The 27,192-nt window shown below is 36.0% G+C and overlaps 2 protein-coding genes across 2 annotated transcripts; one reads left to right on the forward strand and one right to left on the reverse strand.

Annotated features, from left to right (window-relative positions):
* Window positions 1–9,566: 9,566 nt before the first annotated feature.
* Window positions 9,567–14,048, forward strand: LOC145764980 (regulator of G-protein signaling 5-like). The gene is made up of 5 exons (XM_082576697.1): window positions 9,567–9,708; window positions 9,970–10,071; window positions 10,568–10,626; window positions 11,528–11,694; window positions 12,482–14,048. The coding sequence occupies exons 2-5, from the start codon at window positions 10,067–10,069 to the stop codon at window positions 12,935–12,937; spliced, it is 687 nt and encodes a 228-aa protein (XP_082432823.1). The 5' UTR covers window positions 9,567–9,708; window positions 9,970–10,066; the 3' UTR covers window positions 12,938–14,048.
* Window positions 14,049–18,663: 4,615 nt separating this feature from the next.
* LOC145764802 (peroxiredoxin-6-like) lies at window positions 18,664–26,329 on the reverse strand. The gene is made up of 6 exons (XM_082576479.1): window positions 26,179–26,329; window positions 25,469–25,625; window positions 24,477–24,617; window positions 23,360–23,433; window positions 20,193–20,265; window positions 18,664–19,297 (listed from the first exon to the last, which is right to left on the reverse strand). The coding sequence occupies exons 1-6, from the start codon at window positions 26,265–26,267 to the stop codon at window positions 19,163–19,165; spliced, it is 669 nt and encodes a 222-aa protein (XP_082432605.1). The 5' UTR covers window positions 26,268–26,329; the 3' UTR covers window positions 18,664–19,162.
* Window positions 26,330–27,192: the final 863 nt, after the last annotated feature.

Raw genomic sequence — 27,192 nt, forward strand, 5'->3', positions numbered from 1 at the left:
CGTTTTTGTTATGCAATTCGTTGTAATCATTATCTTTGAAAACAACAACCACAATTTTCTTCACAATGTTTGTAGTAAAGATCAACCAAAATTTTGCTTGAATTTGAGCAATTGTGTTGAAATGATAGACTAAGCTTGAATTTGTTTGAAAAACCTATCAATTTATTACAATCAAAACCTACCATTTGAACATTGGTATATTCAACCTCTCATGCAATGCCTAAAAGTCGCCGAAGACTTTGAAAACAACAGAAGGGGTCGTTATCTTCTCAGGTTGTTAAACGATGAACTGTTTTTAAAGTAGGCATAACTTACATAATAATTTATCGAGCGGTTTGTTAAATGTTATAGCATGTTTAAATTCAGTGGTGTTAATTGATCGCGTTGGTCTTGGTTGTGCAAATAATAATTTGGTTTTGGTGGACTTCCGATATTATAAATTTATCCTTCTATGTGGTCCAGAAAGCATTACCAATTTGAGATATAAAACGATTGACCCTGGGCCCCAGAGCCCCAAGCGTAGACGACGAAGCACTTAGCGATATGTTATTGATTCTTTTGTTTCTGCTTTTATTGAAGCTAAGGCAACTTTTATCTTAGGAATCTTTATTATATTTCCTCTATCGATCTCGAATTTATTGGTTGTTCAACCAACAACCAGCATTAGTATTTGAGGTTCGAACTAGCTGAAAATAAATGCCATGGTTTCAACTTCGCTAGACGTTAAACAATGCAAAATGACATCTTTGTTGAGTATGACTAGGCTATATTGTATAACTACCTAGTTAGCAAGTCGGCAGCTAACCCAGCATATTCTTGGTTTGACTATTCCGAAGCAAATTCAACATGTTTGAGAATAATTATGGGAATGAATAATATTTGAAAAGAAAAGTTGCCGAAACAAAATATCAATTTCTTTAGTTTGATCCGGTTTATTTTGAATGAAATTGATTCGGTATTAGCGTGACGTAGTGATCGAAAATCTATAATTTCTTTAATTTTAAAAGACCAGTCTATTTCTTAAATTCCAACTCTCTAATATACAACTGCTTCATCATGGTTGACATTTTTAAGCTCAAACTATTTCAAGAAATGAGTTTTAATTTTAAAAATGTTTATAACATTACAACATTGTACTGATGAATTGGTAGAATTGGCCCATATAACTGGCTTAAATGCCATTCGTTTTGAGAGCAAACATTTTTCATTTTTTCGTTTTACATTCTTTAAATTACACAAAACCTGAAATTGAAAATCGTTTTAATATACAGTATGCATTGTACAGTATATTATTTGTACTTTCAAGACAAGTAATTCAGGAAATTACGTAAGATTGAGCATGCAAACTCGGCTGCTGTATGCCCAAACATAGGCTACATACAAATGCCTGAACACTGGCTACAAACCATACTACTGCAATAATAGAAGACCTACTCATAATTAAACAATGCTCTTTTTTGAACACACAGAAATAGTCTTTAGATCTAGTCTTTAGTCTTTAGATCTATATACAGAAATAGTCTTAGAAATAAAATAGATCTACATAAAAAAGGACTTAGTCATTATTAAAATGCACACTCTACTTTAAATATAGAGATTTTACAACAGCACATTAATTTTAATATAATAGCACTAAATTTTTAACATGTGCTAAATAGTGTTTTTAACTTGTTTTGACTGTTTTTAGTTACTAAAAGGGTGACTTTTTTAAATTGTATATTTGCTCAATGATTTGTTCACTGAATTTGTCCAAGATAAATGGCAGGAGCGATTTGTGAGATAGGATATGACATAAAACCAACAACTAGTAAAGCAGCTGAGAAGGTAAAAAAGTTCGTTTTGTATTGTTATTTATTTGCATCAGACCAATAGGTCTATATTTACTACCAAGCATACAAAAAAACAAACAATATGTACAAGCAGTAACAACAACAACCCAGTAAACAGATATTGCTGTTGCGGAGAATTTTCAACGAGTAAACTGCAAATGGCAGTTTTAAAATACGACGATTTGATAAAAGCGTCAGAATTGCAAAGACCATTTATAATTAATAAACCTAATAGTTTATCATTGTAAACTACCAAAAAATTCATGTAAGAGTGTAACTAAGTAACAATAGCCAAGTCAAGACCCCCGAAAAACTTTTTCTCTAGTAAAAAAGGAACAAACTGACTTCAGATACAAATTTCAGGTGAAAATTGCAGCTTTATAACTAATTTTACTAATACTGTAATCAACTTGTCCATGCACAGATACTATTGGATGCATAGCCGAGTGGTGAGAGCCCTGGTTTAACGCGCAAAAGAAATGATTCGCCACCGCTCAAGATCATGATTGTGGTTTTGTATCTGGAAAGACACCCAAAGGCATGTCTGAAGGTTGATTCGAGGATTGGCTTTTTTGGAGCATACATTTAATCTAACGTTAAATCTAATCTAAGATAAAAATGGATGATTTTGCTGCCTGGGTACAGTCATCAAAACAATGTTTCTATTTTATCACAACAAATTGTTTAAAATTTAGCTTTTAATTGCACAGCTGACAAGGCTGTGATGTCTTGGCTAAGCGTTAACTTGAGCTTATCTGCTTTTTTGCACAATGTAGTTTACTTGGCATTGCAGATCAGAGTTGCCAGATGTTTACACAATGCACAGACAAAATTTAGCTCAACCATCAGCTAGTTCATTGCAAGTTAACTTCGGAAGACTTTGTTGGTTGGTATTTTCATCAATAGACATTACAAGATGTTTTACTATTGAACTAAAATTGATGGAGTTATTGTATGTCACAATACAAGAAGTATTTTACTGTTAATATTTCATAAAATCCTAGGTCTTCCTAATCAAATATCATCAATAGGAATTTGTTTAAATTAAGTTTAAAGTATTTTTTTGAAAAGATACAAGACAATGACAAGTCACGTCTTGTGGTTTTAAAAAAGAGAAAAAAATTATGCCGTATTTTGTTGAAATGCGTTCTCGATTAAAATCAGCACCAAACTATTCAAATGTGTTAAAAATTACTGTAGCTATTACAAGCAACAAAACATAAATTATTTCAGCATTAATTTCTAATTTTAGTTGAAGTAGAAATTGTGCTCAATGTGTCATTGTAGGAAAATTTGTAGAAAATATGCTTATGGCCCACTTGGAAAACTTGGCCAAGTTTGATTTAAATTAAAAAATCCGAATTTTTTTATATCCAACTCGTTGACAAATGGCTCAACATCAAAGCAAATCTGGCAGCTCTGATAAAAATCAAATAGAAATCTTCGCATACGTGAGTTAAGAGTAATACCGGGTCATGATTTAGCTTTTGATGTATTTTTGCAGAGATTTAACAATTTTTTTGACTGCTGCTATCCAAATCATTTGCTTAATATTTAAACGTCAAACATTTTTTTTTTGAAGAGGAGATATATGGCCCAATACCCCCTTGTGTACGCCACTGGTACCCCTATTTTAAAATATCTTGTGTTAACTTATTCTTGACTTTTATGACGCAGCACGAAACTATTCATCGTTGTCGTTGCCTTCATGACGTATTTGTGTTGTTGTCACTTCGATGCTATTTTAGGCGTCGGCGCAATCTCACTTCCGCATAATCTAAGCTCTCTTATTACTGTCATTGCTTTCAAGTTTGTTACCTTATTCACTCGATTGTAAACTGAAGCTGATGATTCTTTTGTCATTATTTGTGCGGTTTATATTCGAGGGCGGCTGACTGGGGGCGTTTTTTATGTGTGTACATTTGTTTTACAATATTATAGGCCTGAACACGAACAACCATACATACAGTACTAGAGTTGACAGTTTTAAGATTACTGTATTGTTGTCTCTAACATTGGTTAACAGATGTTCAAGATTTGAGTCAAACAAGTCGCAGGCATGCTGTGATTATGCGATTGGAAAGCAGCTGTGACAAGTTGCATTGATCTGATTAGTACGATTAAGTTAAAAGACGGTTCAAGTTACAAGACGGTTACAAGACGGTTCAAGAAATTTGGAATAAACTTGAAATATCGATACCACAGTTTTTATTTTAATAATTCTATCATACTGGATCGTACATGTGCAAAACGTCACGGATTGCATTTTGCATTCATCGCCATCAAAAATATGGTTTGCTTTTGCTTGTTACCCCTGGGAATTTATTGTTCTCCATGACATAACAATCTGACTGAGTCCCTGGATGAGTCTCCATGGCTGATCAGCAACTCTAGCCAATCCCAACAACAGAGATACTCCAAGACAACCTCAAGGAGTCACAAAAGTTGAATAGAACTTATAATAAGCAGCAACACTGCTGAAAGAACCGAGTCTTGGGCGATCCCCACGTACACTGGCTGTTCTCCAGAGGTTTCTATGTGTAGTTCAGGAAATGTCACCAGTGGACAAGTAGCCACCCCGTCACCGTCAATGGCTCATACGAAGACAACGACTACAGAAAATTATTCGCTAGGTCATTTCTTGAAAGTCTGGTAGCCAGCAGTGTTGATGAATTTGCCATGTTGCATTCAAAATCAAAATTTTTGTGTCCCACAATTATTAATTGATGTGGCCGGGACACTAAATTCTGCAAACCTGTTTTACATCAATGTCTTTTTTAAATTTATAGATAGGTATTATCAGTGCTGTATTCGTAAAAAAAAGCACAGGGTATACTGTTAGATAATACCGTATTATTAAGAACTCTTCTGCAAAGTATAATTTTAGTTTTTCATACGTGTAGAAGCGTACTCGACAAAATGTCAGTGCATATCCACGTACCAAAACAAGGTTTTGTCAACAGAGCATTGCGACAGAACTTCAAATGTAGTTGTTTGCTGTTATTTCTGTCCGCGTTGCCTTGCAGTCAGGTGGTGACGTCAGCAAGGCATTGTGACGCAAATCGGGCGATTCAAATTTTAATGAAGGCAGAACGGCAGAACAGTTTACTTTGATTCTTTTGCTATATACTTTTGAAAATAGCATAATTTCGTTATTTTGCTTTGTGTGAGGTTAATCTATGTCTTTATTTATCTAATTTGAGAAAACCGGTTTACGTATAATTTTTAGAAGAACTAAAAGTTTAATTTAAAATGGCAGTTGGCAACTTTGAAATTTTTCTACCATGTTTTTTCGTACTTTTTAACTTTGATCAAGCCGCTTCTTAAGTTAAAAGAAACCATTTATGAAGAATTACTGGCGGTAGTGTTGTTTTTGTGTATCACTCGCACTTTGTTTTTATCAATCTGCAAAATAGCTATTTTTAAACGTTTTCCAACGATTTTTCAAAACTCCTGTTTTGGAATTACAAGGCTCCTGAAATTAAAAGTACCAACACTTTCAGTTGACGATTGAAATTCTGATGAAAGCTTTTCGTCTTAAAAATGCAAATTTAATTTCTGCGACTTAGCATATTCGAATTCTCACACAGTTTTCGATATTTAGTCTAAAAATAGTTTTGCTAAAAGAAAGAGGTTTTTCAGATACTATTTTAGTTACAAAATTCAGGTACACGTTTACTGTAATGTGCTGTTAATGCCGTGAAAATTTTGATACCGTTATTTACTGGCAAAATGCAAGACCGAAAAATGACCTAAAATGGAAGCGAAGTATCACGAGCTAGGGATTGCAGTTTTAAAGCAGTCTGGTGCAACGACTAAAACATTACGTCACAGCTGTTGCCAAGACTGGTTTTCAAACGTCTTTGGACTAAGGTAAAGGTGATTCCCATACTTGATTTCAAGCATAGGGAATGATAAGCTAAGGTTCTTATTGTACTAAGCCTTCGGCACTATGAATAGAACCAGTTTCTTTCTTTCGGCCGGCCTTTCCTGCAGAAATTATGCCTACTCCATTTTTTACACCCTAGGCAGAGGTGATTGGTGTTTTTACAACCAGCATAAGCCGGGAGTCGAACCAGGTTTGCATAATTGGAAAGCCAACTCCTTATCTGCTGCTCCATTCCACAGCTAATTGGACTACGACACACCAAAAAAATTCGGAATCTACCGCAGCACGTTGCCAATATTTTCTCAAAAAAATGTTTACTACTAACCTTCTGATCAAAGCTGCTACGTTAGAACAAACCTGACATGATAAAAATCACCTAATGTTAACTTTATTTTAATCATAAATAATAACTATCAGTATCACTGCTTGTCAAGTAGGTTGCTTACATATAACTGAAAAATCTCCATGGCCATAGCAGTGTACCTACCGCACTGAGGAGGCCGGAAGGCCGAAACGGTGTGCACTGTCTGCAGTTAACTGAAAAATTGTTTAATAATATGCATTATCACTTTAATTTTTTCCTTTGCAATTCTTTAGCAATTTACTGCAGGTCCATGTCTAATATCACGTCGAATATTCTCTAGCCCAGTGATTTTCAATCTGTGTGAAGTGAAAGATCGTCAGCTGTCGAGCAAGAAATTTATTTATTTGATTAATGTTTCATAAACACTGGTCGAAAATCAAAATCACAAGAGATTCGAATTTGTCTTGTGGCAATTCCTGCCTGAATATCAACTTTGTATTCATCCAAACAGTCCCAGATATCGCAGTGAAAAAAAATGAAAATAAATAAATTGCTGATAGCCTATGTTATTTATTTTTTGCATCATCATAAAATTTTGTTTAGTGTTCGGCAAGATCATTTTAATGCATAAACTGTTCTGTGACTTAAAAAAGGTTAAAAAACACTGCTTTAGCCCGTGATGCAATCACTGTTTCATAATGCGACAGCTGTTTCAAACAAAACGGAGTTGCGCAATACACCTTACATAACTTGTTCTTGTTACGCCTGCTCCAAGTGAGGTTTCGTTCTCAAAATATGTCCAGCAGTTTCTTTTTTGCTTATTTTGAACAAGTTTTCACTTTTAATTAGAATTGTTACATAAAATGTAATTTAAGCATTACGTGTTGAAAGCTATCTATCTGGGTGGACTGCTTGGATAAAGAGGGTCTGTACCACTCATTACTAGTTGTGTTTGAAAGTTTTACAAAAAATGATAACATTTAGCTTTCTGCGTGGAATTGCCATGGTTCCAAGCTTCCCAATCATTCTACGTTGGCAACTGGGAACAACTATTTTACATTGTATTGAAAAAAATGTGATTGTAGTTTTTAGATTGGTTGTCAATGCTCATGAGCAACCTGACCCGTTAGTTCAGTGGTTACGCGCTCGACTCAAGATCAAGCGGCGCTGGTTCGGCTCTCGGGGAGTTCGCTTGAGCAACGCATTTCAAGTCTGCTTTCCATGCAGCGGAACCTGGTGAATGGAATATTTCCCTGGCAACAACATTTCAAAAATCGAAAAACTTCACTCTGTCAATCTCGGTAACCGGTCCTGCGTCAAAAGCCTCTTTAAATATGAGAAACTATCAGGAATAACCGATCAAGGTTTTGTCAGTCGGAGGATAAAGATTCAAAAACCAAACTAAACCAAAAGCCAACCTCTTGGCAAGATTAAAAACTGATAGTTTCTTTCATAGCTTTTTGAAAATTGAAAATTGTGAATTTTCTTGCTCACTTACGATGTTGCTGGAAAACTATCAGGAATCAGAATTAGAGTGGCAAAGGTTTTGATCTTTGGAGTTTTTGTTTGCAGAATACAGTTGGAATAAGTTCAATTGGTTTGAACAGATACAATTTTCTTGGCCTTGATATGATTGCAAAACAGACAAAAGTACAATGTTTGTTAATTTTTTATGGTAAATTTTTTATGGTATTATTTTGTTACGTGATCATTATTGAAATGCATAGTCAAAAGGTGAAAAATCATTAACTTGGCTGCACAACCGAGGGGTGAGAACTCTGGCACGGCACTCAAAAGGCCGTCGGTTCGACACCGCTCATAAGCATGCGGCCATCTTTGACAAGACACTTCAAAAACACGTATGAAAGGGGAAGCAAAGATGACTTTCCTGTCTTCCCGTTCACTTAATCTAAATCTTCAAATACCTGAGTCTCTTTGAAATCTATTCTTAGTTTTACAATATTGGCTTCTTAAGTGTGATTCACATGTAGGGTTGTAGGCTACAAAATTTCTGGAAAATAATCTACGTTATTAGTGTCATTCACACAAAGCAGTGTTGCATTCATTAATTAAATTGCGGCTAATCTATATTTGATTAAAACCTGGCTAGAGGCATTATAGCATCACAATTATGAACCTCTATTGTCGATAATAGTTGTTTTGACATTTCTAATTTTGTTTCAGGTTGTTTTGAGGAAGTGCAAAAAATAATGACATTAACTGATAACACAACTGTAACTATTGAATAAATGTAAATAATTCTTACGCAAGTTGGGGTGTTACATTGTGTGAGTAGGTTATTCTCAAAAAGTAAATTGCTATCAGTACAAAAAGAAATGTTAACCCTTTGTTGCTGTTGCTAGCATATTGCATACTGCTTAGTTTAGCTTCAGAGCACCTTAAAAGGCTTAAAGCAGTCCAGGCAGCCATTCCAAAAATGAAATAAAAAGTACATTCTTTTTACTTTTGATGGTGTGTCTGCCGAGCAGTTATGAGCTGCACGGACCCAACCAGTTGGTTCAGTTGCTTGATGGAATATTGAGGGAGCTTGACTGGACTTATGGATGTTTGTAGAGTGTAATTCAACTTTCTCTGACAGCAAGTAGCTTTGTTTTGGTAAGACATTCACTGGTGTATCGAAGTGGGAACAATTTACTTGACGACCACATAATGTTTTTCTGCTGCTAGTTGTTTTTTTTTTCTTCCACAGGCATTTAAAGTCAAGCATTTTTATTGGGTTCATCGTATTTGCTCAAGCATAAAGGTTTTTTTGTTGTGTCAAGTCATAAACCCTGTGAATCAACAAAATTAAGTCAACGAAAAAATTAAGACAGCTAATCTTAGTTTCCACTTTCAAGCGTGTTATAAAGTGTTTTCTCAAAGACACATCTCCAAGACTCTTGAGTGGTACCGAACTGGGGCCCTTCTGAGAGTTACACCAAGAATCTCCCCTCTCAAGAATGCAGGCAACTCCTGTTTTCCATTTATGCTAAAGTACAGCGCTGTTTGTGTTGTTGCATTCTATTGTTGTCATAACAATCAATCAGCCATTGAACTTGCGTACTTCGAGCATGCACTGTTCCTGTTTCTGGCAAATAAACCATTGAGGGATCGATTAAATCACAGTTAAAATTAGTAAAAACTATTTTGTCACCGAAGTAGCTTCTGTCATGGAGCTAAAGTCTGGCCGGAACTCAACCATGCGCTCTTCAGAAGAATCCAACTCACGGAACGTACCTCAGGTCACACATCCCAGAGTTACCTTTTGGTATGAAGAAAGTTTGCATCATTGCAAGTATTGTTTTTCTGATCTGGATTTCTCAAATTCTTCAAAGGTTGATGCAGAAAAAAGAAAAAAGCAGTGACGTCACACTTCATATATAACCAACCGATCAGCAATCATTTCCCAGTTGCGCAGAAAATAAGTAACTTGTAATGTGAGCGGTTGGTGCTGAGTAGGCTACAATGCACTGTGTTGCAAATCATTGAAAGATAAGTCTAATTTAACAAATGTACCTTTCACAATCATTTTATTTCTTTACAGGTTTAAAATGAAACAATTTTTGTAAAATATAGAGCAAAACTCAAATGGTTCTTTAATCCACAGTAGAAACCGACAAAATTTTGGACTTATTATTTCAATCAGCAAGCCATCATTCCAAAACATAGCCATCGTGTCCTTGAAGGTAAGTTTTGATTGATTGGATAAGTGGTTTAAAATGTAAACAAAGTAGTTTAAACAAACTTGATTTTAACAAAAAAATAAGCAAACAACGCAACTTTACCTTTCATGTCACTTGGATAATTGATTTATTAATTCTATTCACTTCTGTTTAGTTTTTGCTGAAGTTGTGTGTTTATAGATAATATGTAAATTATTGCTTTTCAACAATGAATAGAAATAGTAAATTTTCAATACAACTCTTAATAATGCTTTTATTTTACAGATAGTGCGCAAAGAAAAACAAAATCTGAAAACATACAAGAAAACTATTCAAACGACTCACAAACATAAATCCACACTGTATCTCAACTTTAACAACCATGAAGTAAGTACATGTAAATTTTCCTTCCTTGCTCTGAGTTTAAGATTTTTTCATGATGCAACATCTGCGCAGCGCGGAAATAAGTGCAATGAGTAACATGGCAACCTTGAAGTTTGTGGCCACGTTTTTGGAAACTTTGTTAGAAAAGTTCCACTCATGCGAAAGTATTTTTAAAATGACCAAAATGCACTGCACGGTAACTTTTTTTGCCAAACTGTTCCTCATGGTTTAATTGTTATGTGATTGTCTACTCTACAAGTTTACGTATACACTAAAACATACTGGTCCGTTTTTGAGGGGGTTTTTAGAAATATGTCTACAAATGAGTTCTATTTCGTTTCAATCGCATGTCGGCGTTTGATTGATTATAGAATCATAATACATCCGAATTGTAGCCACGATTTGTCAAACTAAATAGGTTACTTGCAGCCGAGTCTATAAGCGAATGCTATTTTTGGACTTTTCTTCCCACTAATGAATAACACTAATTGCTTTACAGACAAAGAAACTCTATCTCTGGTGCTTCATTGTCCTTAATGGAAATGCTGGTAACAAAAAGTAAGGATCTGTTATTTTCTCCGAACATTGCTTTCAATTAATTGCAATCTATATTGGTATCGTAGCTAGGAAGATTGTTTTCCTTTTCAAGTATTTCGGCGGAGGAAAACTGAAATGTTATCGATAATTTGTGGCATAAAATAGCTTTTAAATCTCCTTTTGATAATAAGAAGCGGGCGGTCTATTGTCATCATCATCGTAGGCGAGTTAAATTACTCAATGTCCAAATCCAACAACAGTTTATTAGAATATCGATGATCACGTAGAACGTGCTGACTATTGCAACGAAATTACGTTTTAATGAAAGAGTTTTAAGTCCAAATGTATGTTTTGATCAATTTTGGTTGTTATCATGATGTGGTTGGTTGAATCTACGTTAACAAACGTAAGGCTTACAAAAAGCTATTTTAAATTTCAAAATTAACCAAGAATTGATTTATATTAGTAATTGTTAAGCATCATAGCTTCAGGCTGCCTGTGTTAGATATGACGCTGCGACAACCAAACAATTACCTTGAAATATATTTTTAACAACTGTGCCACAAGCAATATTACGCACAGAACAATATAGATTTTAAACTAAAGCAAGCGAGTCATTTTTGAAGTCACAAAAAAGGGCTTAAACCTTGATTGATATCACATTTCAAAAGTGCATTATTCTTTTTCGATTCTTTGCTTTGTGTGCGCAACTCGAATGAATTTCGGCTTTAGAAAATGAATTAAGTTGTGAGGAAGTTAAAAAAGTTTATTTTTAAATTCACTCCGCTCGCTTTTTCTTCGTCCTTCTCCAGCGCGCAATGAATCAGCGGAAACTCGTCTTTTTGGTTTAAATTTTATAATCTTGAGTAGAACTAGGCATCAAACATTTGTTCCAATTTTAAAGATCTTTTTTCATTTTCAGAGTACAGAAGTGCGTTTTTGGACTTTTTAGAATCTGAACACAGTTCTGAAAACCTGTGTTTCTGGCTTTCATGCGAGAAATTCAAGAAACTGAAAGGGGAAGAACAAAGGAACAAAGAGGGTCAAGACATTTACTTGGAATACATCTCCCCAAGCGCTCCTAGCCAGGTAAATGTTGTGTTTGATTTCAAAGCAAATTCCCTGAAATCTCGACCATTTTTAGCCCTATCCGTCCGCGGTTCATCGAAAGCAAAAAAACAAAATTCTTTTGGGCAAAGCTGCAGTCAAGCGATGGCATTTTACGAATTTTTGAAAGATTAAGCTATTTTTGGATTTTAATTCCACAAACTCTGCGTCACCAAGCTTTTGGTCTCATAACAGGAATCATTGTTTAACCAAGTTGATACCACTGCTTTTTTAATCAAAAGTGCTTCTCAACATTACATTCAATCAATATAACAGTACATCAGTTTTGTAATGTTGTGGCTTAAAAAGTGGTCGTAAGAAATGAATGTAGGCTATCATATCAAATTGCTTGTGCGTATGCTCTCATAGAGTCGAAATCGTTTTGTTTGAATTTACAAAACTAAATTTTCAATCGGACAATATAGTTTTATATTAACTTCAGCGTTGCATTAGTGTTTCTTTCCAGTAAGTGATTAACTATAATTGTAACTGTAGCTCTTCCTTTCGGTCGCTCATACGATACATCAAACCTGAAAACACCCTGATACCAACCTTCATCTTATTCTAATAAGCGATACCCTAGCCCTCAATTCCTATACCGCAACTATAATCTTAACGCTGTAGTTGTCATTTTTCTTTTTCACAAAGTTACATTTGCATAATCGTCGGCCTATTCTTCCATCGACGACACGTATTCGAATATATCAACATCTAAGAGCAGACAACGTATAAATAACCTGAATCTAAACTATATTTCTTTAATTTTCAGATCAACATCAACAATCTAACAAGGCGAAAAATCACGATTGAACTGACTGGGTGCATAACCGTGACTTCAGATGTTTTCTGCACCGCTCAAAGATATGTTTTTTCCGTCATGGAAAACGATTCCTTTCCGCGCTTTGTCAACTCTTCTTATTACAAGGACGCATTTGCAAGCAAAAAGAACACTTTTGAAACTGTCATGGCAACTATACTTCCTGGAGGATGGAACAACGGTTCTGTATCCCCAACCAAAAATTCAAACAAGTTCTTTAAAAAAAGTAATAACAACAACAAAGAAAATTGCTATGACCATGATGAAACTGTCAGAAGACATTCAAACGTTGCCCGACGGTTCTCATTTGGGTTTAAGAAAAATTATTCCTCAAAGCCAGATAAGTCGTATAGAGCCTCAGCACCAGCCTTTTTGACACAAGACTTCTTTAGCGTCGAAGTGAAATGAAGCAATAAAAAGAAGATATGCGATTATTTTCTAACGAAATCGAGCACAATCGCGCTTGAGATGTTTGCCGATCGGCGTATGGAGAACAGCGCAAGACACTGTTAGGTTATTGTAAGCCTATTTGGACATTTCAGCTCACCATCCTATATGTAAGATGACGGTTTTTATTTGCAAAAAGTCCAGTTGGAAACAACTTTGCGGTAATGTACCTTCAAAAGAGTGAAATTCTGGCTTTTTTCGATCAATCCTTCTGTTCAATCTGCTGAAACAAACATTTCATTTCGCTTGCTCTATGTTATATGGTTGTTACCTTGGTCTAGCTTAGCCTATAAATCTATTTGTTGTAGCCTACTTTGTTGTAAAGTCTATAGACTATAAACTGACATGTAATACGAATAGCCAATTTAAAGCAACGCCTTCCACTAAAAAAGAAAAGGGGTGATATCTGCTAATTTTGTGTGTAAACGTGTATTTGTCTTTGTATGAGCCTTTAAAACCTAGCGTCCATCAATTTACCTTTCTATGTTGGCTGTGTTACCTTGACTGTGAGACTGTCGGAGAGGAACTACAGTAGGCTTTGGTCAACCACGGAGTTGGTTCATTTGATAACGTATGATGGTAGGCTGTAGTTACTGATAATGTGGTCTGCGGTCTGTTTCATGAGAAGAAGCGGCAGATGTCATTCTTAATAGCGCACGGTTGAAAGGAAAAGCCTGAAATAAGCTATTTATTTGTTGCTAATATTTTATCGTAATTTTGACATGTTTTAATGCAAGATCCGCATATGTCCACAGCAATCCCGTTTGCTATAAGCAGTTGCGAACGAAAAGTAGGCAAGTAAATCCAATGCATTGCCACACGTAAGGACTTACAATCTCTGTTATGTGTTTAATCAATTTTTTATAGTTGTTACAGCGTTATATATTTTGTAATGGCATCCACGAAACACCAAATATTTCTTTTATTCAACGTTTTAGCTAGTAAATCCTTTTTTACATTGATTCAACGTCAGTAGACGCTAAATCAGTAAAAAAACGGCTTTTTCTAGCTTGTGCTTTATGTCGTCATGTGCACCTTGATCTTCAAAAGAATAATAAACGACTCAGAATTATTTGTGTTGTCTCTTCGTCGTATTCCGGTTTTTACTGGTGGCAGCCTGACCTTTTACAACTTTATAAACATATTACCACACGCCCGACCAAGACACACATGTGGATCCACGCCAGTGGCGTAGCCAGAGAGAAAATTTTAAAAAGGAAAAAGCAACTCTTCGGGGCAAACATTTCAATATTTGAAATAAAGAGTTTGTTAAAAATACAGCTGTTGAATGCAGCCAAGTATTCATGAAACGGCATTCAACATGTAACAAAATGTCATTAAAACCTATTAATACCATTAAAAACTCATTTGGTTGGAGGACAAGATGAAACTTTAAGGAGGAGATTACAAAGCTGGAGATATGTAAGCAAAACCATGGGAGATTTGTAAATGAGGCTCCGTCTATTAAGAGTAAGTTACCACAACCAACCGGAAAAACACATGTGCCTTGATTTGAATCTCAATAATTAATCTATGATTGTGAACCACAGAGTCATAAGTTACTTTGACCATGCAGTAAGGCAAACAAATATGGAAAAAGATCAGATATATTTCTTTCTTGCAGGAAGAGAAAATTGGCCATATTTTCGATGAATGTTAACAAATTTGAAGACATTCCAATGGTAATATTCTTCAAAATAATCGCTGATTTCCCACACTCATTGCCAACAGGGGTAGCCTATAATTACAATTTTACAAATATTGGAGCTGTGCTGAGCACTTTGGTTTTAACTTTCACAAAATGACAAAAATGTTCACTGCTGTAATATAGCAGGGTACCAGTGTTTGCAAGTCTTTCTTAAATTTCTAGCTCAAAAGTAACGGGGGAAAGCTACAGAAATAGGCTACTATATTACTGATTACCAATACGACGTGAAAGCACCGTGAAAGAATACTCTGCAATTGAAACCTTCTCAAGTCTTGATCCAGCATTTGATTTCTTTTTCTTTGTCTTGGAATAGGTAAAGTCAAATGATTTGAAATTTTTTTGGAATAATTTTTTCTGTCAAAACCATGGCGTTCCAGGCCTTCTTTTGTAACAAACTAGTTGAAAGAAAAATTGCATTAGACAAGACCTTAAATGCATTGTTGCGTCTTGCAGCATATGACTCCAACGGATGCTGTACCTAAAAATATAATTTTTGAACTTCACCAAACTGCAAACTGCAGACGTGCTGTGACGGTTTCTACCAATAAGCTGGAAAGCAATTTTTGGGCAGGGCTTTTCCAAGTGAAACTTTTGGTCGGGTCAATGAAGAACGAAAAGAAAGAAGTGCAGTTCAAAACGAAAATTTTCATTAAAAAGTAAGAACCTTATCGTTTGAGATATTTTTTACGAATATATTTTATAAAAGTATTAAGTTATTAATATTTTTATTTAATAAAATATTTTTTAGTTATATTTTTTACAAAAATGTACTTTTTCTTCTGTTCTTCTTACTACTATAGTCTATACGGTCGTCAGGCCACTCGGCATGCAACAACTCAGCAAGTGCTTCAACTCAGCAAGTACATTTCAGCTACTGCCAAGTCAGCAAATGAGATTTTCGTGCCCACGTCGGACTTGCTTGGTCATCGCTTGTTAAACTCATTTTGGTTATGGCCTGCTCAGTTTTATCATTTACCAACTTCAGCCACTTGCTCAAGTGTTGCTAGCTCAGTTGTCACTTGCTCAGTTGTCGCTTGCTCAGTTCACAACTGCTGACTTGTAAGTAACTCTACTAGTATCCTAATCACGTTACAACTCAATAGGCTAAACGCAACGTTACACCGTTAAATCAACGTTAAATTTGCACCTGCAAATCAAATCTAATTATTAATAAATTGCTTGCTGAAACAAGTTAGCCCTTCATTTCCGACTTATGAGCCGTTGTAGAGTAGGCTAAACTACTGACTGGTCTTCAGTGGTTCAAAGCCTCTACACTACAAGTAGGCTATGCGAAACTGCCAGGATTAAGCTCTCAGAACAGCTTTCTCAGTCCAGTGGTGGATCTAGAGGGGGGCGACCCTAAATCATACAAAAGTAACTACTATATAGGCTTCATAATGTAATTGCAATGTCGGATTAATGTAGATCTACCTACACAACATTGTCTTTTGTTGAAATCCTCCCCTCCCCACCACCTAAAGGCTACTTTCTGGTCTCAGTCCGAGGATAAAGATTCTTACAGTGAATCAATGAACGAAAAAAGCAAATAACGAGTGATATTAATTTCTTATTAGTTTGGAGTAGCACACGTCTTAAATTGCAAACATCAACAAGGCAGCCTGGGCTATTTTATTGATAAAATTGAACATAGGCTACCCCTTTCCCAGGTCCAATAGCAGATTTAGAAAAAAGAATTGTGGGGGGAAGCACCTTAGTTGCAACGATTCAAAAATTTCAAAAGAAATATTGAGATAGACAAAAAACTGAAATAATTTACAGAAAAATTTTGGCAATTTTTAAATTTGCAATTTTTTTTAAGTACTTGTTTTCTTCTCTTTTAGCATATATTGAACTCAAATATTCCATTTTTTTCCTAATTTTCACACTTTACATTTAAACAAATTCATCCTATTTTCATTTTATTAAAAACTAGATATAGATATCTTTAAGAAGTTAAAGCCACAAGGTTTGGTTTAAAAATGAAGTTAATTTTCATTCAAATCATCTTTTCATGGCCGCTAAAAATTTCAATAACTTACTTTTATAACAAAGTTTTGCCTAGTCTTGCATAGCATCAGTTACACAGCTTTTCAAGAAAATGTCGTATTTCCGTCGACGGTGTTCACACAAAGTTGTATACTTACCTGTCCTACCACATAGTAGGGACACAAGCCACATTTCACTTCATATCTATTGCCACTTTCTTTTTTAAATTTAACAACAATAATACTTTAGCGCCATCTACCGGTGATTGAATCAGTGATCTAGTTGCTTCGAACAAGCTGGCCTGACTGACGCCAGTGACACCTAATCTCATTGGTTACTATATTGCAATTGGAAAAAATAGTAGTTCTCGAGCTGATCCATTGAATAGATGAATGCAAGAAGGATCCAATTTCCTCAAAGGTGTTTTTATTATAAATGCGTTGTAATTATTTTGACCATTTGCTTTTGTGGAAGAATTTTTATATTATTTATCTGCTTATTTATACCATTAGATATACCTACTGTGCTTGAAAATTTCATTCAGTGAAGATTCTGTGAAAAAAGCTATGGAAAAGTTGAAGCCCAATTTCTAAAATTTGGCCTTTCTTGTAATTAATGAAAATATTGAGAAGGTGTTTTTCATGTTTAGACTTGAAAAATTTAGTCACTTTTTGAAGTGTTATTGAAAAGACACTAGAAGGAATAAGAAAAGCTCGAAAATTAAAATTTGAAAAAAATGGAGTTGCGCCCTTTTTAAACTTATGTATTTAATTATAATCCGATATCGTACGGGGAAAAACATAGCCATCAGGGCCTGTTTAAACGGGAAAGTGGGGAGCGTTTCCCTCACTGAAAGGTTTTGGCCCTCACGAAACTTTTTGTTACCCCTCCCCACTTTTTAGTAATTGTTTTCACTTCAAGTTAAGTAATATCAATCACAGTCTTTGCAATTTTTACAAAAAGATAAGTATCCTGCTCTATCTTTTAAAATGTTTATCGGACCAATAAAAACTATCGTGTTGAATCACAACCATATCAGTTAATTTAATTTGTACTGTAGCTTATTCGTGTGTCTGTAAGAGACGCAGGAGAATTTAAATTTAGTTTTTAACCATAGCACACCTATGTTTCATCGCCAGTAATGATAGCCTTCATAAATTCTAGGTCACGGTTTGCACAATTCAGAATGTCCTGAAAAATTTCCTTTAGGTGTTCCTTCTGTTGCTCCGTCAGCAGCTTGGGAAGGAATTGCGTCCACACTCTCTGCAAGTTCTTGGTTGAGATGGAGTGAACTGAACATCTCCCGAGTTTTTGCCAAAGCTTGACGCAATGCTTCTGTCATTCAAATGCAATTTTGCGTAAACAAAAAATCGCTGAGAAAGTGCTTTTCATCTGCATTTAACGCTCAACAAAGGGCATGACGTGGCCAACATGCTTGGCTTGGCACTACTTTTGGTAGGAATAGAAAAAATCGGATACTTTTTAATAGACCTCGTATGTTATTCCTGCCTGGCACGCCATTATAAGACTGCAGTGACACGGTCTTGTTTGAAACGATTAGCAAGCAACGATTATGTGTCAAGAATACTTCTGCAACTGAAAACTGTTTTTTTTTTTTAATCAACCGATCAAACTTGATCGGCTGTGACCTCCCTTCATTTTGTTCTGTCGTGATATCAGTTCAGGTAGGCTATGTCTTTCGGCTGTGATCTGCTTGATGTTGAAATATTTCACATTTTGTTGTATCGTTGCCTCACAGCATCTTAGTCAACATTACGGAGTTGCTTCTTACAATGTGTCCGAAGTCTCATGGTGTTGTGAGGACAGTGAGGTTGATGTTGTTAATCACATTCTGGTTACATCTATATGTTGGAGTAACAAGCGTTTTTTTTTCTTTCTTTCTGTCCTTCCAGTTGGTATATAAAACAACACCTAATTATTACAGACCATGCTACAGACATAAAACTACCACTCATGACAACACAGTGAAAAGTTCTGTGAAAATGTTTATTACAAGGTTAGATGATCCAATACAGCTGTGTATCATGATGATGGCGGGTTAAAAGTATGGAATGGGATTAGCAATAGTCAACATCGCAAGTGGACAATAAGATAAACAATAGATTTGAAACCGATGATGAACTGCTTCATGTTCATCTCACCCATACAGCAAATCAACTGCTTTTTACATTTATTCGACGTCTGTCGACGTTGAATAAAAGTAAAAAAACGGCTTGATTTGTTGTCTGGGTATATGTTACAGAAAATTTTCCTGCGTCGTGCAGTCAAATCAACGTCAATTTTGGACTTTTCTCCGTAGCCTATAGGTTCGAAAATGATGAAAACATTAGAAACTGAACAATTTCTGCTTTTGGTGTCAACTGTTTATAAACAGGCAGTTAAAGGTTGTTATGTAGGTAATGTCGGTATGGCACAAAATTAATTAATGGACGGCAATCGACATTGCGCTTTCAAATCAGTTGGCAAATGCTCTACACCGACGGATCAGGAGTCAAACGAATGTAAGACTTCTGAGAAGGCACACCAACTGTCTCAAATCCCTTCGGAAAGCGCTCTTTGGCCTGCTCGTTAGACAGAGACGGAACTACCATGCATTTATCCCCGCTCTAGAATGAAACACATTAATTATATTACTGAATTTATATGAGCAAAAATTAATAAAAGATGTTATGGCATGTAATGTTTTTGTTGTGACATACGCAACAAATAAACCAGCAAGGACAAAAGTTACTGAAAGTGAGGCCAAGTTACCAGATCAGGTGGAGAATCATCGTTTGAGTGATAAACTAGTTTTTAAAATTATAAAGTTTTCAGGACTGTGCAAGACTCATATGCAAACGCGGTATTCGTGCGCGCCGTTAACCAAGCGTGACACCGAATAACAAAAACAGTTCCGCCATTAACCAGTGCTGCTGCACAGAGGATATCCCAGCCATGAAATCGGTCCTTTTTAGATAGATTCAACGTCTGGATACGTTGAAAAGACTTGATTTGCTCGGTGAGATGCCATATGTCAGTGGGTCGGATTACTTGTTTTTTGCCGCAATGCATCGGGTTTTACCAATTACTTGGTTTGGCCGCCAAATATGTTTGCTAGCGCTATCATTGTACTGTTTGTCTAAGAACAAATGATGGAATGCCACGTGGTGGATCAAGTGTCACGTAGTTCCGTTCAAGCAAGCGTAAAGCAAACAGAAGCAAGCTTGTCTTTTAACGAAATTACATAACGAGGTTTAATCTTGATAACACTTGCTGGACAATTCAAGTCTTTATCATGACAGACTTTGATTAATATGGTTTAAACTTTTTAGACACTCAAATGATGAAGTACATCCTCACCATTCACCAACTGCCTCCTTGGGCTTTTTTGTGACGACAGGCGACAGCAATCATGGAATATCACCAGCAACACTCTTATCTGTCTCCGACACTGGCGTGATACGCTATGAATGAATCATGACTACAATTTCACTGGATAACTTGTTGGACATTTTCACTTACCTTCCAATCTACCGGGGTAGCCACTTTCATCTCAGCAGTGAGCTTTAGAGAGTCGATGACACGAAGGATTTCACTGAAAATACAAAAATGATGATGCAACAATTGCTGTGCCACCCGTTGCTGCACATTGTACTCTGAAGATGCGCATTGTCAAGGTATGGCCGCCCAGTTAGCTCAGTGGTTACGCGACCTGCTCAAGATCACGCGGCGCAAGTTCGACTCTCGGGGTGTGCGCTTGAGCAACGCACTTTCAGGACTGCTCTCCATTCAGAGGCACATAGTGAATGGAAAAATTCCCCGGCAACAACACTTCAACAATCGGAAATTCACTTCGCCAATCTCGGTAACCGGCCCGCGTCAAGAGCCTCTACAGTCTACAAGCATGAGAAACTACCAGGAATAACCCATGAAGTCTTTGTCAGTCCGAGGATAAAGATTCATAAACCAACCATGGCGAAACGTCAGTGAAACATTTTAACAATTTACGTACTTATGCTTTTAGTTTCTATTTCCCTAAATAAATATTGAAGCCACAGGCCACAAAACGCTTGAGAACAACACACTACACATTTTTTGCCATTTCAGAAAGTGGTAATTGCGTCGTCATAAACACGCAAAACGTTTCCGCATGATAAAATATCACAACTAAATAACAAACATTCTATTAATACCAAAGCATGCTTGCTGGGCACGAGTTTGAAATATTAATGTGCCAAACTAGTTTTTAAGTTTCTAGAATAAATGTGACCAGCAAGACAAGATAAACGTACACCCGAGATCTTCTTTTATCACCGGCAATGCCTGCACGATGGCATATGTTTTATAATGTGAGTAAATTTTGTATGATGTATCTACACGTGCTGTAAAACGTAATGCTGCTGTCTTAAAGTGGGCCTGGTTACTTTTGTCATTGTGCAAATATTTTAGCTGGCTTAAATCTTTTATTCGCCGTTGATGACGTGGGCTTCGAGTCAATAAAAGATGTGCGGTGACAATGATCGGGCGCGAAATGCCCTTCAGGCAGGTGCATACTCAGCTGAAAAATCATCTAACATCTGAAGACGTTAATAAACGCAAGAAATGTTGCTATCAGAGCGATGTCATATCAGAGTGAGACATCCCAGGAAAAAATACCCATCTACAGACGTTGAATCAGTGTAAATAAACGGCTTTTGCTAGATGGAAGATGCTAGATGAGTACAACAAGTCCTGCCAAGATAGTAGACAGTCTGATAAAACGTGTTCAACAATAGACTCCAAAGTTATGAGTGGCGAAAAATATTAAGGCACTGAACAACAACCATATCAACGCAGAAATCACAAAAAGCCGCTATTACAATGTGATGTCTGTTCAAACATCAGCTAAAGGAATCCCACGTTGTTGAAATAATCTCGAGAGCTTTGCTAAGACAAACTTAGGCAAGCCAGAAAACGCTTCGTTTCTGTACGTGCAACCCAGACAGCAAAATCTGTTATTTTTACATTGATTCAACGTAAAATGGCAAATTTTGCTGTCTGGGTGGGTTTTATAAAAAGCACACCGATTGCCGCACCATGACTTTGCATAAATTGCGAGATTCATCTAAACCGAGCTCAGTTATGCAACAAAACCAGCTCAGTGGCCGAGTGACTTCGCCATCGGCTCTGTTGCTAGTAGATCTGAGATCAATTCCAGGTCGGGTCAAACCGAAGAGTTAGAGCGACAATAAATAAAAACATTAACATTATTAGTTATGTAACAAAACGGAAAGAAGGCAAAGATTACTCTGAATACTGAATGAAACGTGATGGAAATGTGCTAGAAACGAAGGCTTACCCTTACGTACAGCCTATTACACATACATTTAAGCAAATTCCAGCACTCACATTTAAACAAACTTTTAAAATGATAGGTTTAACCTCTAAACCTCATATTTTGTCACGATGAGCGGAAATTAAAGTCAGCACATGGCATCTCGTTAAGCAGAGCACGGCTTTTGCAATTTAAAAGTTTCTGAGCGCTTCAAAAAAACTATGAAAACGCACTCGGTGGCAAAACAACATGACTAAACCGGTGAGCAGCAAAACAGAAATATGGTTCAGATATCACGTTTGGCAGTGCGCTGCTGGAGCAGCAAACAAATCAACTCGTAAAACTTGCTCCTTTTTTCATTGATTCAACGTCGGCATACAATTGCAAAAAGGACAGTTTTTTTGGTTGGGGTAAGCTGTGAGATTTTTACAAAAATGGATCACGCTCCAGAAATAAAAGTCTGGACAGTTACATTTTGTCACTAAATCTACCGAAACAATGTTGCCAAACAATCACCTGCGAAATAACGCTTTGTACAAGAACCCTTCTTATTGTTTTATTAAAGCATACAGACATGGCGATAATGCCGTGTGACGTGCATAGTGACCAATCAGATTTTAACAACGCAAGAATAAAAAAGCCACACAAAATTTCCAGACAGTGAAAAACATCGGTCCCTTTTCAACGTTTGCAAACGTTGGATCAATGTAAAAGGATTGATTTATCAAATTTATCAAAACCAGGGTTGAGAAAAACCCGGGTTTTTTAAAAAAGCCCAATCCGCATGGTTTTTTTTTTAAAAAAAACCGGGTTTTTTGGGTTTTATTTAAAAAAGATGCAAAAAAGGTAGATTCATGCTTATTTCACCTCAAATACTACTTTTTACCAATGAAGTGCCTCTCACCGTATTCTCGTATGCCATGCTCTCACTCACAGTACATGCTGGCATAACTCAATAAAATAATGCACTAGGGCTGTTTAACTATGAGGCCTTCTTGCATAAATGAGTTTTAGTGTAGTACAAAGTGGCATTACTTGATTTTTGTATACAGAAATATCCACTGTGTTTTCAATTTATCCTTGGAAATTTCCTTCACAATCACATCCTTTAGTCCTAATTTGAAGTTTGTTTTAAGTACCTCGTAGTACTTTGGTTCATTTTTTCAATTTTCTGATAAAAATTGGACAAATATGATGCTCTGGGTTTTTTTATGGGTTTTTTTAAGTGTTTTTTTTTAAAAAAACCCACCCGGGTTTTTTTGGGTCGGGTAAAATACCGACAACCCTGATCAAAACTGTTCCATTGCTTCTTTAATGTTGAGTGTGTGGGTACTACACTATTTTACACAAGCTGCGGAACTACAAAACAACTTACTCAAAGTTTCTTCCAGTCGTGGCCGGGTACAAAAGCATCAGCTTCAACTTCTTGTCTGGTCCGATGATGAAAACCTGATTGGATAAATAACGCACTTAGTCGTTTACTTTACAGTATAATCAAGTTTTAACCAGGCCCTGACTAAGTGAAAGCCAATTTGACATGTGATGTTGCAAAATGTGGTACGGTACCCACTTAGAATATGTATGTTGTGAATACGGTTTTCTAGAAGTAAGATACACCAGTGGCAGATCAAAGTGCTCAATACATCACAGAAAAGAAAATGATACTAACAGCAAAGTCTTGATAAAAAAGTTAAGGTAGCCTAACAGCCTAACTTATTCACATAAAGAAAACAGTTAGATTATTAGATAACTGTTACTTTCGATGCAAAGTGTTTTGAATGCGTTTTAAATCGTTTCGATTGTTAAATTCCACGTCATTAAAAAAAAAAAAAAAAAAATACATTGAAGAACGCGGTTCTGAAACATCAACTTGAGGAATTGCAAGCACAAATTTAGTTTCTGGGTAATTTGCGGGTAGATAAAACAATTTACTAGAACGAAGCTACAGCCAATTGCAGCAACCCCATACAATCAAAACTTCTAAAACTATACGACCATACTGAAAGATGAAAATACGGATCAGCAAAATCTGCATGGAAGGTAAAGTTAACGGAAAGAGAAAAAGAGGCAGACCACCAAAACGATGGCATGACAATATCCAGGCATGGACCAAACTCAATTTGACGATAATGGGCGAGCTGGCTAAAAACAGTGACTCATGGAAACAGTGAGATAACATATGTTTACGCGCAATCTGCTTGAAGCAGAGATGGCGATTGAATATCAATTTTTTAATTCAATCGCCATATTAATATTTTAAAGTAATATTTTTAATTTGTTTACTGTAGTGACTTTGCTCTTAGTACCCTTACCATAGCTTTAATCAAAACGCCTTTTTGTTTATTCATATAAAACTTGAAAAAACAGTTCTACAAAAAAACACTTCTACAGTATCAGGGTGAAGGTCCACGTTGACTGTACGGCATATTGCCAAAGTTAAAAAAAGATTCAAAACTAATGTGTTAACTTAAAAATAAGAGATAAAAACGTACACAGCGAGCTGTCAATGGCATTCCAGATTTGTCAACTTCGTCGGGATCCAGCATTCCTAGGTCGGAAGCAACCTTTCGAGTTCCTGCAATCAAAGGATACGGAAAGGCGCAATCTCCCATGCCACTGTATGAATTAATGTCCTGTAAAAGATAATAGGATGAAACGTTGACCAAATAAAAGAGGTCTGCTACTTTCCACGGGCCATGAATGTTACACACAAGTTCTTCATAGTTCACAGTCAACTAAAATCAGCACCGAATAAAGCTTCAAAACAATATTGAGTTTAACAATAGGAGTTGTCCAAATAATAATATAAAAACAATTGATAAAACAATAATATTAATATAACAATGCGAGTTTGTCAAGGTGGGCTTTTAAATGGTGAATCAAGGCGTTAATTGCAAAAAAAAAAAATATTCTAACATAAGCTTTTACCAAACAGCTATCCCACATTTCAAGTGAAAACAGAAGTAATTGTACAACTCTCTTTATTCACCATCAGCACAAAACTTTAAGAAATGATGAACTAAATGACAAAACTAAATCTTAAATGATCGCACTGACGGTAAACAAGCATAGCAATTAGAGAACCAGCGGGTTGCATGGTAGCCAATTTACATTACGGTTTAACAAAGATTGACCTAACGTAACTTCTCTGCAAAAAAAGTCATCAGTCCAAGTTTATTCAAACCCACAGCACTGACCACTGACCAGGGTACAAACCTAGCAGGCGAAGTACCAACAATTCAACCCTATGCAATGCTCTAGTGGACCTCAGAGGGCCCATGAAAAGTTGAATAGGGTCAATGAATGTTGAGAAAAGTTACAATAATTTAAGCAATCCGATTCACATACACCTCAAACAAATTTTGTAAAATTTTCACTGAGGGTGATGGGCACTCTTTGAAGTTTGGGAGGGCCTCATTCTTGGTAACTCTTTGAAACATGTCTGTGATTACAAAGAAGCTGGAAACAATGGTATGAAACTTACTTTAATCCAGCCTTTGTGATCTTCAACAGAATCAATAGAAAACCCCATCATTTTTACGCCTCGTTTCGCAAACTCAGGGGCAAGCTTTGCAGCCCTTCCAAGCTCAGTAGTACAAACTGGTGTGTAATCAGCAGGGTGGGAGAATATGATTGCCCATCTACAACATACACATGTAATATGTATGGTCAATGATCCACTGATCACATTGTAAAGCTCAATAATATATAGACAGCAACAAAGCATTCACATAAATTAATATGAAATCTATCTAACTTGAGTTTCAACTAACAGAATATGGTTAATGATGAACATAAAGACAAATGCCAACTAAATTCATAATCTCCACAAAACAATAGCCCATAAAGAGCTACCGATATTGTAAATCAGCACCACATAAATACAGTCCCACACTAAGATGGTACTGCTATTTTGCATTCATCATCAAATCAAATAATAATGGCTATGTTACAGCAGTAAGTATGAGTGCTGATGAGCTGCAGTCATTACGATAGTTGTATCAGAATAAAAAGTATTTTCAATTTTACACAATTGACCACTACTGGTACACAAAACACATTGCTTACTGGAGCAAACAAACAACTAGCAAACTTAAAAAAAATATGTGATTGATAAAAAAGCAGTAAAACATAAAAAGCGGATAGTCAAAGTAAATCAACATAGCCTACAACTCTACAAGATATTTCACGTACGATCCTTCAATATACTGATGCAAGTCAATTTTCCCAATTGTTGTGTCAAATTGTTGGTTTGGAAAAACTTTTCCGAGTAGTACACTCATTTTGGCAAGTTTTTTTAGAAATTTTAAGTCAAAAGTACAAAAGTCTGTTCAAAAGACCACCTATTTCTAGCAAATAATAGTGATATTTTGAATTCAGTATCATAAACAGATTTATAATATTTTATATTAGGCCTATACCGTTTCATTTATTAATATAAATATACACAACAATAACACAGGGTTGAGCATTACAACAGTATATTACATATTTACAAATAGTTCAACATTCAAACGTTTTCGACTTAACTTAAGTCCTCATCAGGAATCTGTAAATAATTATAAACTACAATAAATTTCACTTCTTGACAGTGACTACCGTAACTAACTAACTAACTAAAAGCATCGAGAAACACGCACGATTAAAAGCACTGGAGTGGAAAACATACAGACAGACGAAAAATTACATTAAGAAAAGGCAACTGCATGACTAAGTTACAAACGAATTTGCACCACGGAGTACGTGATACAACTAGGCTAATAAATATTGAGGAGAATGGAGGCGCCACCGGCAAATAATTGTTTGTTTAGATTTGGATTGTAGCGTTTGATTAACAACGCTTCCTGAATTTTTGTGTCAAATTGGGATTTGCCTTTGCGTAAAATTTTAAATGAGTCAGCAGAGAATTTTTGATCTGTGCAAAAAGAACAATCCATGATATGGTCCTTGATGGCACTTTTCTTTAAGTCTCTAAAGTTCACATGCTCCCGTACTCTCGTGGTCAAATGTCTGGTGGACATACCGATGTACGTCAATGCCGAATCACACGGACATGTAAAACAATATACGACGTCAATGCCGAATCACACGGACATGTTTTACATGTCCGTGTGATTCGGCATTGACGTACATCGGTATGTCCACCAGACATTTGACCACGAGAGTACGGGAGCATCTGAACTTTAGAGACTTAAAGAAAAGTGCTAT

This window comes from Aplidium turbinatum, chromosome 2 (assembly GCF_918807975.1).
Source record: "Aplidium turbinatum chromosome 2, kaAplTurb1.1, whole genome shotgun sequence".
Classification (NCBI taxonomy): Eukaryota; Metazoa; Chordata; class Ascidiacea; order Aplousobranchia; family Polyclinidae; genus Aplidium; species Aplidium turbinatum.